Below are 13,792 nucleotides of genomic sequence, written 5' to 3' on the forward strand. Positions count from 1 at the left end.
AGTTTACCCAGGACTAGGTTAGGATATGGTAGAATTTTTGAGTAATTCCAATTCTGTAACAAGATATGGGCTTCTAAATGTCTAAAAATGAAAAAAAAAATTCATAATATAAACACACATACTAGAAACAAAAATTATTTTATGCATGAATATACAACTGATTTGGAAAGTCCCATGTCTCCTGAACGTGCCAATACCAAATATATATAGTTTTATGGAGATTTCTCACTTGTATAGGTCACAAACTCCCAGCAGTACATTACCAAATTCCCAAAGCACTGCTCCAGAAAGCTGCATACTTTAGATTTCAAGGCCAAAGATTCCACTTAAAGAAGGTTTATCCCAGAAAATTGTACATTTTTGGAAAGAACAGATTCTGGGGAATCCAGAATAGGCACAACTGTCTGTCTACTCCAAACTATCAAGTCACAATGCTTTCCTAAAGTTATTGGTTTTTATTAAAAATTGTATAGTATCTTATCTCCTACAGGTCATAAAGTAACCAGATAAAACACCCTAAATATGAATGCCAGGGTTCCACTGAACAGTTTGATGCCCAATATGTATAGGTTTACCTAAGTTTGTGGCATGTAGGGGCCCCAATGGGAACATACCCCCATATGATCAATCATTTCAGCTCCTGCAAAATCAACACATTTACATCATTATATGTGGGATAAAGCTACAAAAAGTACGCTCACTCCAGAAAGCCATATATTTTTGGAAAGTACACATTCCCCCAAATCTAAAATGGGTACCTGTGTCTTTTTACACCAACGTACCAAGCCACAAAGCTTTCCTAAGTTTGCAGATTTTTATGACATTTCAGATTTCATATTCATGCATTTCAATTGCATAAAAATGGTGCAATTTGCCACATTTATCTCACACAATTTCTTGCGTACAAAGGCAAGTCACCCCAAATAGGAACACCAGAGGCCTACTGAACAGTTTGATGCCCAATATGCATAGATATACCCAAGTCTGCGGTATGTACTGACCCCAAAATAAAAATAGCGCATATGGATTTCTCACCTGCCAATTCAGCTTTTGCATACAGAGCCCCCTGTATTATGTGCCGTAACCCCCCTAACTATACAGAGCCCCCTGTCAGCGTATTATGTGCTGTAAACCCCTAACTATACAGAGCCCCCTGTCAGCGTATTATGTGCTGTAACTCCCCCTAACTATAAAGAGCCCCCTGTCAGCGTATTATGTGCCATAACCCCCCTAACTATACAGAGCCCCCTGTCAGCGTATTATGTGCCCTAACCCCCCTAACTATACAGAGCCCCCTGTCAGTGTATTATGTGCCATAACCCCCCTAACTATACAGAGCCCCCTGTCAGCGTATTATGTGCCGTAACCCCCCTAACTATACAGAGCCCCCTGTCAGCGTATTATGTGCCGTAACCCCCCTAACTATACAGAGCCCCCTGTCAGCGTATTATGTGCCGTAACCCCCCTAACTATACAGAGCCCCCTGTCAGCATATTATGTGCCGTAACCCCCCTAACTATACAGAGCCCCCTGTCAGCGTATTATGTGCCGTAACCCCCCTAACTATACAGAGCCCCCTGTCAGCGTATTATGTGCCATAACCACCCTAACTATACAGAGCCCTGTGTCAGCTTATTATGTGCCGTAACCCCCCCTAACTATACAGAGCCCCGTGTCAGCTTATTATGTGCCGAAACCCCCCAACTATACAGAGCCCCCGTCAGCGTATTATGTGCCGTAACCCCCCTAACTATACAGGGCCCCCTGTCAGCGTATTATGTGCCGTAACGCCCCCTAACTATACAGAGACCCCTGTCAGCGTATTATGTGCCGTAACCCCCCCTAACTATACAGAGCCCTGTGTCAGCTTATTATGTGCCGTAACCCCCCTAACTATACAGAGCCCTGTGTCAGCTTATTATGTGCCATAACCCCCCCTAACTATACAGAGCCCTGTGTCAGCTTATTATGTGCCGTAACCCCCCCTAACTATACAGAGCCCCGTGTCAGCTTATTATGTGCCGTAACCCCCCTAACTATACAGAGCCCTGTGTCAGCTTATTATGTGCAGTAACCCCCCCTAACTATACAGAGCCCCGTGTCAGCTTATTATGTGCCGTAACCCCCCCTAACTATACAGAGACCCCTGTCAGCGTATTATGTGCCGAAACCCCCCCAACTATACAGAGCCCCCTGTCAGCGTATTATGTGCCATAACCCCCCCAACTATACAGGGCCCCCTGTCAGCGTATTATGTGCCATAACGCCCCCTAACTATACAGAGACCCCTGTCAGCATATTATGTGCCGTAACCCCCCTCACTATACAGAGCCCCCTGTCAGCGTATTATGTGCCGTAACCCCCCCTAACTAAACAGAGACCCCTGTCAGCGTATTATGTGCCGTAACCCCCCTAACTATACAGAGCCCCCTGTCAGCTTATTATGTGTCGTAACCCCCCTAACTATACAGAGCCCCCTGTCAGCGTATTATATGCCATAACTCCCCCTAACTATACCGAGACCCCTGTCAGCGTATTATGTGCCGTAACCCCCCTAACTATACAGAGCCCCCTGTCAGCGTATTATGTGCCATAACTCCCCCTAACTATACCGAGACCCCTGTCAGCGTATTATGTGCCGTAACCCCCCTAACTATACAGAGCCCCCTTTCAGCGTATTATGTGCCGTAATGCCCCCTAACTATACAGAGACCCCTGTCAGCGTATTATGTGCTGTAACCCCCCTGTCAGCTTATTATGTGTCGTAACCCCCCCAACTATACAGAGACCCCCAGAAAACCATATAGTTTTGGAAAGTACACATTCAGGCAGGACAGTACTTACCCAGGTACAGAGCTCTGATTCTCTGTACTTCCTTCTCCTGGGCTGCTCTCTTTCCCATGGTCAGGCAGGAACCTCCCCCTGGGTAAGTGAATCCAATCTCCCCCCCAGTACTTACCCAGGTACAGAGCTCTAATTCTCTGTACTTCCTGCTCTTGGGCTGCTCTCTTTCCCATGTTCAGGCAGGAAGGTGTGGGTTTGTTACTTACTGAATGGACTGACAAATGTTATTGAATAGACCAGATACTAATGCAGCCTGGGGGATTAACCAACCAATAAATACCCAACTGAGGCCTTAGCCCCCCTGTGTATAAAGCTGCATGGGTTCCATAGGGGGAAACTGCTATTTCCTCTCATACAATAATGATTTCTTTTCTTTCTTGTTTCTCTCAACAGAAATTCGTGATGTAATAGCAGGTAAGTGTCTGTTTTGATTTGATCTCATCTTATATAAAGGGATCTAAACACTGTTACTGACCTGCACTTTCTTAAATTTTTTCCGCACTACAAATCATAATACACATTAAAGGGAATATGAACCCTCCATATAAATGTCCCACTGCCCCCCTAGTTCTCATAAGATGATAACCAAAATCTCAATAGGGTAGTTCAACATAAAAAAAAATATATCCATTTAAAGACAAATAAAAGACAATTGACCAATGAGAATGCTGATGCCCAGCAGTGGGGCAGCCATCTTGCTGGTACCTTACATACAGATATTACTGTGCCATTTTGGCATCATTATATTACGCTGGAATCAGACATGGGGATAAAGCCACTGGGGGATATAAAATCAGATACAGGGGCTCCCAGTGCCCAGAGAACTTGTATCCACTGAATTGGGTTCCACTCGCACTTTGTTGCAATCACCCAATAAGAATACACAGTTAGGGAACTCTGTGACTCTGTTCCATTGGTACAAGTGAAACTGGGCCCAGTTAGAATTCCCAGTTGATGCACAAGGCCTTATGGCCAACATGGGATGTTTCTCATGTGTCAGGTACCGGCATTGGCAGATAAGCACATACAGGTTTTGCCCCCCATTTGTGTGATGCATTTAGTTTATTTGCAGAGTTATACTGATTGCATTGCCAGGTGGTTCCTTTAGTGAGTAGTGATGCTTCTGAGGGATGTTGGTGATGGAGACAAACACGCTGATATTACCCCCCAACTGGGCTGATTTTCACAGGACAGTCCTGATTGTAACAACTCAGACCACAGTCCCGGATTCTTACTGAAAATTCCCTCATTTCCCTTTGATCTCCTGCACTGAGTGCCAAAAAAGATACAAAGTTTCTCAAACTTAATTAGATAAGTAGCTGTTGGCAGAGCCCAGAATACTCACCCCCTGCACTGAGATACACGTGTAACTAATAAGCTAAACAGGTCTCTTGGGGGAACTGAGACTCACAGCTTAAAGGGCAACTTCACCTTCATTAGCAAAACTGTAACACATAAAACCCTCAGAAATGTGTTCAAACTTTACATAACCTGCCAAATTTAGTCAAATGGGAGTGGTATTTAGGGGGGGTAATCATAAAAATGCCTGTGGTCAAAACAAATTTGCCACGTTACACACACACATTTCTATTTGTCCCCTGTCATGTTTTTGTATTATTGTGAATAAAATTTTCATTTAATGGAATGCTCTGCATATGGATTTCCAAGCAGCCATGCAGCATTAGTTGACATTAATTGACTTAACCTCTCCTGGGTAAGTGAATCCAATCTCCCCCCAGTACTTACCCAGGTACAGAGCTCTGATTCTCTGTACTTCCTGCTCCTGGGCTGCTCTCTTTCCCATGGTCAGGCAGGAACCTCCCCCTGGGTAAGTGAATCCAATCTCCCCCCAGTACTTACCCAGGTACAGAGCTCTGATTCTCTGTACTTCCTGCTCCTGGGCTGCTCTCTTTCCCATGGTCAGGCAGGAACCTCCCCCTGGGTAAGTGAATCCAATCCCCCCAGTACTTACCTAGGTACAGAGCTCTGATTCTCTGTACTTCCTGCTCCTGGGCTGCTCTCTTTCCCATGGTCAGACAGGAACCCCCCCCCCTGGGTAAGTGAATCCAATCTCCCCCCAGTACTTACCCAGGTACAGAGCTCTGATTCTCTGTACTTCCTGCTCCTGGGCTGCTCTCTTTCCCATGGTCAGGCAGGAACCTCCCCCTGGGTAAGTGAATCCAATCTCCCCCCAGTACTTACCCAGGTACAGAGCTCTGATTCTCTGTACTTCCTGCTCCTGGGCTGCTCTCTTTCTCATGGTCAGGCAGGAACCTCCCCCTGGGTAAGTGAATCCAATCTCCCCCCAGTACTTACCCAGGTACAGAGCTCTGATTCTCTGTACTTCCTGCTCCTGGGCTGCTCTCTTTCCCATGGTCAGGCAGGAACCGCCCCCTGGGTAAGTGAATCCAATCTCCCCCCAGTACTTACCCAGGTACAGAGCTCTGATTCTCTGTACTTCCTGCTCCTGGGCTGCTCTCTTTCCCATGGTCAGGCAGGAACCTCCCCCTGGGTAAGTGAATCCAATCTCCCCCCAGTACTTACCCAGGTACAGAGCTCTGATTCTCTGTACTTCCTGCTCCTGGGCTGCTCTCTTTCCCATGGTCAGACAGGAACGCCCCCTGGGTAAGTGAATCCAATCTCCCCCCAGTACTTACCCAGGTACAGAGCTCTGATTCTCTGTACTTCCTGCTCCTGGGCTGCTCTCTTTCCCATGGTCAGATAGGAACCTCCCCCTGGGTAAGTGAATCCAATCTCCCCCCAGTACTTACCCAGGTACAGAGCTCTGATTCTCTGTACTTCCTGCTCCTGGGCTGCTCTCTTTCCCATGGTCAGACAGGAACCTCCCCCTGGGTAAGTGAATCCAATTTCCCCCCAGTACTTACCCAGGTACAGAGCTCTGATTCTCTGTACTTCCTGCTCCTGGGCTGCTCTCTTTCCCATGGTCAGACAGGAACTTGATCCCAACTAAGATATAATTACCCCTTATTGGGGGCAGAACAGCCCTATTGGGTTTATTTCATGGTTAAATGATTCCCTTTTCTCTGTAATAATAAAACAGTACCTGTACTTGATCCCAACTAAGATATAATTACCCCTTATTGGGGCAGAACAGCCCTATTGGGTTTATTTAATGGTTAAATGATTCCCTTTTCTCTGTAATAATAAAACAGTACCTGTACTTGATCCCAACTAAGATATAATTACCCCTTATTGGGGGCAGAACAGCCCTATTGGGTTTATTTAATGGTTAAATGATTCCCTTTTCTCTGTAATAATAAAACAGTACCTGTACTTGATCCCAACTAAGATATAATTACCCCTTATTGGGGGCAGAACAGCCCTATTGGGTTTATTTAATGGTTAAATGATTCCCTTTTCTCTGTAATAATAAAACAGTACCTGTACTTGATCCCAACTAAGATATAATTACCCCTTATTGGGGCAGAACAGCCCTATTGGGTTTATTTAATGGTTAAATGATTCCCTTTTTTCTGTAATAATAAAACAGTACCTGTACTTGATCCCAACTAAGATATAATTACCCCTTATTGGGGGCAGAACAGCCCTATTGGGTTTATTTAATGGTTAAATGATTCCCTTTTCTCTGTAATAATAAAACAGTACCTGTACTTGATCCCAACTAAGATATAATTACCCCTTATTGGGGCAGAACAGCCCTATTGGGTTTATTTAATGGTTAAATGATTCCCTTTTCTCTGTAATAATAAAACAGTACCTGTACTTGATCCCAACTAAGATATAATTACCCCTTATTGGGGCAGAACAGCCCTATTGGGTTTATTTAATGGTTAAATGATTCCCTTTTCTCTGTAATAATAAAACAGTACCTGTACTTGATCCCAACTAAGATATAATTACCCCTTATTGGGGCAGAACAGCCCTATTGGGTTTATTTAATGGTTAAATGATTCCCTTTTCTCTGTAATAATAAAACAGTACCTGTACTTGATCCCAACTAAGATATAATTACCCCTTATTGGGGCAGAACAGCCCTATTGGGTTTATTTAATGGTTAAATGATTCCCTTTTCTCTGTAATAATAAAACAGTACCTGTACTTGATCCCAACTAAGATATAATTACCCCTTATTGGGGGCAGAACAGCCCTATTGGGTTTATTTAATGGTTAAATGATTCCCTTTTCTCTGTAATAATAAAACAGTACCTGTACTTGATCCCAACTAAGGTATAAATAATCCTTACTAAAGGCAAAACAAGCCTATTGCGGTTAATTAATGTTTTATTGATTTTTTAGCAGACTTAAGGTAAGGAGATCCAAATTATGGAAAGACCCCTTATCTGGAATACCCTTGGTCCCGAGCATTCTGGATAACGGGTCCTATACCTGTATAACTATTTCCATGTAATGCAGCCTGGGGGGATTAACCAACCAATAAATACCCAACTGAGCCCTTAGCCCCCCTGTGTATAAAGCTGCATGGGTTCCATAGGGGGAAACTGCTATTTCCTCTCATACAATAATGATTTCTTTTCTTTCTTGTTTTGTGTTTTAATAGGAGGAGAAGAGGCACAAGGTAAGTGTCTGTTTTGATCTGAACTCTTCTTATTTAAAAGAGATCTTAACACTGAATTGGACTTTGCTATTTCAATATACATTAAATGGAATGGGAACCCTGCATATAAATGTCTCTAAAGATGATGGCCAAAATGTTAAACATATCCCTTTAATGACAGATGCAAGAGAACTGACCAATAAGAATGCTGATTCCCAGCACTATGGCAGCCATCTTGCTGGTATCTTACGTACAGAGATTAGAGCTCATTTATCAAGACTGGACAAATGTGTCTGTCAGCAGTAACCCATAGCAACTGTAACCCTTTCTTGGCACACTCACTTCTGCTGCGCTGTTTACTTGTTTTAGCAGGAGAATTTGTTCTCTTTGAATTATAAAGATACAGGGAACTGGGATTTTAGCGCAGTGCCTCCCCCTAGTGGACACTGAGGAACACACCTCTAGGGGATTTCCAGGAAATAATCACACACAGTTTTGCAGCAAATATCAAATTTATATAACTGTTGAAATAGAATGTAAAACAACTTTATGGATAACTGATTATCCTGCTCTGAGGAACCCGTGCAGTCTATCCACTCCTGGCACAGTCTCTGTAGGTGCCCAGTCCCAACTTGGATCCAGATAGACCCCAACCCTTTTATTCAGTTCAGTCCCTTCCCCAAGAGCTGTTAAGCCCCCCAGGTAGCACTACCTGCCCCAGAGTACCTTCCCCTTTGGAAAGGTGGCTGCTCCCATGTAACAGGCAAGCGAGCAATACCTGTTCTCACCACCAGGGGACACACACAGAGATTCCACAGAGGCCTTTGTACTCCCCAGCAGCCCAGCAGACTCTTATCCTTTCAGTCTGAACTCACAACAGTGGTACTGGCTGCTCACTCTGTATCTCTCTTCCAACACTGGCAAAAACAACAGGGACTCCCTTTTATCAACTGCTGGGCCCGCCCCTAGATTTTTGGCTCCAAACCCTTAAGCACACCTCCTCCCAGAGGTGCACTGCTACATCCAGCCAATCGGGTCCCTCCCCAGGCTGTAGCTAGGCTGGATGATGTCACAGACTGAGAAACAGGGGACAGAGTTCTCTGATCCCCTACACATCCAATCAAAGATTGGCCTTTTTTTCGCCCGTTTCAGGTAGAACAATGAATGCCACAACTGGCTACCATGGGTTACTGCTCAGTGTTGACAAATGACCCCACTGTGCCATTTTGGCATCAATATACGACACATGAATCAGACATGGGGATAAAGGGACAGACTGGTGCCAGGAAACTGTATCTCACTGAGACCCCATACACAGTTGCATTATATACATAGTTACATAGTTAGTTACATAGTTACATAGGGTTGAAAAAAGACCAGAGTCCAAAAAGTTCAACCCATCCAAGTAAACCCAGCACACCTAACCCCCACCTACCAATCTATACACTCACATACATAAACTATAAATACAACCACTAGTACTAACTGTAGATATTAGTATCACAATAGCCTTGGATATTCTGATTGATCAAGAACTCATCCAGGCCCCTCTTATAGGCACTAACAGAGTCTGCCATTACCCCATCACTAGGAAGGGCATTCCATAACCTCACTGCCCTCACCGTGAAAAACCACCTACTGCTGACAGTCACAGCCATTCCTACTGGGTGGATATAAAATCAGATACAGGGGTTCCCAGTGCCCAGAGAACTTGTATCCACTGAATTGTTTTCTTTAGTTGCCTTTGTATTCTATATGGGTGATTGCAAGAAATCTGTGCAACTCTGTGCTGCAACTCTTCCATTGATACAAGTGAAACTGGGCCCAGTTAGACTTTATTTTAGGTTATTTCCTGTCATGCAATAATGATTTATTTTCTTTCTTGTTTCTTTTAATAGCTGAAATGAAAAAAGAACTAGGTAAGTGTCTGTTTTGATTTGAACTCATTTTATGTAATAGGGATCTAAACACAGTTACTGACCTGCACTTTCCTAAACTCTTTCTGCACAACAAATCCCCACACACATTAAAGGGAATATACACCTTACACATACCTGCCCCCCTGTACCCCCAGTTACAGTTAGAATGCTGCTGTTACGTTACATATGGAGATTGTGTTATATTGGCCTCATTACATTACACTGTAATCAAAGGCTGGTTGTGCATAGGGGCTCCCAGCACATTATGGCTGTAGTTTTTAGGGGGTAAAGGATTTCCCAATCTCAATGTTAGGTTGTCCCCAGGAAGGTTCTTGCCAGCTAGAGCTGGGACTGAGTTACAGTTGGCAGTTGGAGCAGGTCCCTTGGCAGTTCAGTATAAGGCCAGGGGTGTCAGGGTTCCCTAGGATTTTAAAGGGGAAGCCAGATTCATTCATCACATATGGGCCCTGTCAATCATCCTTCTCCTGATTGTTTCATTATTAACCAGCCTGACCTTGACCCGTCTCAAAAGTGGAGAGTGCCCTTTTTGGATTCACAAACAGAAATCCGCCTAAATTTTGACTCAACCAACACTTTTCAGTTTTTGGTGAAAAAAAGACAGTTTACAGACACTTTTGTGAATTTGTCATTTAAACAACATTTATACAACGTTTTAACAACATTTTTTCCCGACATTTTTCCCCGACATTTTCAAAATGGAGAAAAAGCTCAGTGTAACTCTGTCAGACCAATTCTAAACTCTTCTGTTTTGTTTCCCCCAGTCTCCATTTCCCACCTCTGGTAGGGGCCCCATTGGGGGATCAGTAACATATTAATGGGGATTAGCAGCCTATTGTTAGGGGACAAGTCTCTGTCCAACCCTAGAACAGTAGGTGCAAAAAGCCTCATTAACATTTTATAAACAAGTAAAACACTGATTAAAAAAAGTTCAATTTATATCTTATATATAAAAAGTTTTTACAACACATTTGCATTGTTATGCTAGTTTTAGCTTAACCTTTTTAGTGCAGCAGGACATAGAATCTACATCCTGTCTATCAAAGGACCAAAGTGCCACAGAATGTAGATTCTACGTCCTGCTGCACTTCCGGTTTTGGGAGCGGAGGAACGGCTTTTCAAGCCGTTCCTTCGCTCCCCACTCGTTCCCCAGCCTCCAGACAAAAGTCAGAGGTGGGGAACGAGTGGCCCCTGGGTCACGATCGCCCAGGGGCCACATACAACTCACCTGCCATCCACGTGGCTTTGCCGGCAGCTCCTCTCCGTTCCGCAGCTTCCTCCCCGCCCCCTCACATGATCTACTGCTGCTGTGCCAGATCGAGTTTCTCCTGCAGATCCTGATCTTCTAGACCCCAAGTAAGTGGCAAATACACACACAAACACACAATCACACACTTATGACACTAATACACACTTATACTCACACTTATACACACACACACACACATGCATTTTTGGGAGGTTTTCAAACATTCATCACTTACAGCACTTAGAGAAAACTCACACTCACTTGCACACTCACACACATGCACACAAAACACATTTTACCTAATGTACACACACACTTACACACTTATGTTATTTTGTAATTTTTTTTTTTTTTTCTAATCGCATCGTTTTTATTCTTGCCTGAAAAAAATGTTTTATTGCAATTGCGGATAGTGTATTCGCTAACCGCACTGCGCAATACCTTTTGTGTATTATTTTGGTGTTTCTACTACATTTTCTGTGATTTTGGTGCATTTTTGGGTATTTTACTGCATGTTTAGCCATTTTATAGCATTTTCAGTTATGCATAGTTGTTGCAAGGACTGCATGAGCCGGAGCGTCTTATGTGAAAATTCATATGCACTATTTTTACTTGGGTGCCCCTGTACCCCACATAATTTGGTAAATCTATGCATATAGGGCATCAAACTGTTGTATTTACCCATTTTTGTTTTGTCAGAATGTGTACTTTTGGAAAATATATGGTTTTCTAGGGTCTCCTTACTGTTAGGTGGTCGTATGGCACATAATACACATACCGGGTGCAAAAACTGCATGAGCCGAAGCATCTTATGTGAAAATTCATATGCACTATTTTTACTTGGGTGCCCCTGTACCCCACATAGTTTGGTAAATCTATGCATATAGGGCATCAAACTGTTCAGTAGGCCCCTGGCGTTCATATTTAGAATGTTTTATGTTGATACGGTACAAAATGTGGGGGTACATAATGGGGTAAAATGCAAGCTTTGTGACGATTTTCAGAAATGTCAAAAAACCGTTCTGTTTAGAATAGCTTTGTAGTTTGGTAGTTTGCAGTAGAAAGATGTATTTACCCATTTTTGTTTTGTCAGATTGTGTACTTTTGGAAAATGTATAGTTTTCTAGGGTCTCCTTACTGTTAGGGGGTCTTATGCTGCATAATGCACATGCCGGTAGCTTATATTGCAGCGTATACACTTTGTATGCACTAACTTCCTTTTGGGGTCTCTAAATGCCAGATACAGTGCTGATCCTATGCACAATGGGCATCAAACTGTTCAGCGGATCCTTGGCTTTCATATTTAGGGTGTGTTTTCTTGGTACCTAATGTTATCTGGGAGATATGGTGCTTGAAAGTGGAAGATTTGATGTGATTTTCAGGTATTTCACCAAAACTAGCAATTTTGGGAAAGCACTGCGACTCTGTAGTTTGGAGTAGAAAGACATGGGTACCAATTTTGAATTTGCCCGAATGTGTACTTTCCAAAAATATATGGTTTTGGGGGATCAATGTATTTTTTTGTGTTTTTACCCCACAGAAAATGCAGTAAACGTGTTGAATTTTCAGTAGCTAAAGAGACCTCTGGGGCAATCTCTATGCACTAATGTCCTTATGGGGTCTCTAAATGCCAGATACAGTGCTGATCCTATGCACAATGGGCATCAAACTGTTCAGCGGACCCTTGGCTTTCATATTTAGGGTGTGTTTTCTTGGTACCTAATGTTATGTGGGAGATATGGTGCTTGAAAGTTGAAGATTTGATGTGATTTTCAGGTATTTCACCAAAACTAGCAATTTTGGGAAAGCACTGCGACTCAGTAGTTTGGAGTAGAAAGACATGGGTACCAATTTTGAATTCGCCCGAATGTGTACTTTCCAAAAATATATGGTTTTGGGGGGGTCAATGTATTTTTTTGTGTTTTTACCCCACAGAAAATGCAGTAAATGTGTTGAATTTTCAGTAGCTAAAGAGATCTCCTGGGCAATTTGTATGCACTAACTTCCTTTTGGGGTCTCTAAATGCCAGATACATTGGTGATCCTATGCACAATGGGCATCAAACTGTTCAGCGGACCCTTGGCTTTCATATTTAGGGTGTGTTCTTTTGGTACCTAATGTTATGTGGGAGATAAGGTGCTTGAAAGTGGAAGATTTGATGTGATTTTTAGGTATTTCATCAAAACTGGCAATTTTGGGAAAGCACTGCGACTCAGTAGTTTGGAATAGAAAGACATGGGTACCAATTTTGAAATCGTCCGAATGAGTACTTTCCAAAAATATATGGTTTGGGGGGGTCAATGTATTTTTTTGTGTTTTTACCCCACAGAAAATGCTGTAAATGTGTTAAATTTTCAGTAGCAAAAGAGATCTCCTGGGCAATTTGTATGTACTAACTTCCTTATGGGGTCTCTAAATGCCAGATACAGTGCTGATCCTATGCACAATGGGCATCAAACTGTTCAGCGGACCCTTGGCTTTCATATTTAGGGTGTGTTTTCTTGGTACCTAATGTTATGTGGGAGATAAGGTGCTTGAAAGTGGAAGATTTGAGGTGATTTTTTAGAAATTTCATAATTTTTTATAGAAAATGCTAAATTCAGTAAAGCATTGCCGTTTGGTACTTAGGAGTTGGAAGACATAGTTACCCATTTCGGATTCGTCAGAATGTGTAGTTTTCAAAAATGTATGGTTTCCTGGGGTAAACGTAATGTTCCAGGATTTTTGGCTTTGGAATGTAAAGTATGCTGTATTCTGCTGTAATGCTTTGAAAATTTGGTAATTTACTGCTGGGAGTTTTTGATCTATAGAAGTCAGAAATCTCAATAAAACTATACATATCAGGTATTGGCACGTTCAGGAGACATGAGGCTTTCCTAATCAGTTGAATTTTTGTCCATAAAATAAAATGTGTTTCTGGTAGAAATCCTTATATCATAAAAAATAGCATTTTTTCTTTTTTTTTTTTTGTATTTCAAGCTCTAAATCTTGTTCCAGAAGTGGAAATACACAAAAACTCAGGTAGATTTGGAAAAACAATATATAGTTTGCCTACCTACACTTAACCCTGCCCCCAGTAAAAGCCCCTACATTGAGAGAGCACAGAATGTTTACAAAACGTCTGGCACTGGGGGGAACTGAAATGACGAATTCGGCTAGCACTTAAAGGGTTAATGAATGAGGCAATAATAACATTTTGTGTGAATATATTGTAAATATTTTTAT

At 42.6% G+C, this 13,792-nt stretch overlaps 1 protein-coding gene across 1 annotated transcript in view; it reads left to right on the forward strand.

The window, feature by feature from the left end:
- LOC108648391 overlaps nucleotides 1-13,792 on the forward strand; it is a 50,731-nt gene that overhangs the window by 30,347 nt on the left and 6,592 nt on the right. Inside the window, exons 6-8 of the mRNA XM_031891174.1 lie at nucleotides 3,238-3,258; nucleotides 7,385-7,402; nucleotides 9,280-9,300. Of these exons, the coding sequence (XP_031747034.1) occupies nucleotides 3,238-3,258; nucleotides 7,385-7,402; nucleotides 9,280-9,300 (60 nt within the window). The remainder of the gene's footprint in view (nucleotides 1-3,237; nucleotides 3,259-7,384; nucleotides 7,403-9,279; nucleotides 9,301-13,792) is intronic.

The sequence above is a fragment of the Xenopus tropicalis genome, chromosome 8 (assembly GCF_000004195.4).
Source record: "Xenopus tropicalis strain Nigerian chromosome 8, UCB_Xtro_10.0, whole genome shotgun sequence".
NCBI lineage: Eukaryota > Metazoa > Chordata > Amphibia > Anura > Pipidae > Xenopus > Xenopus tropicalis.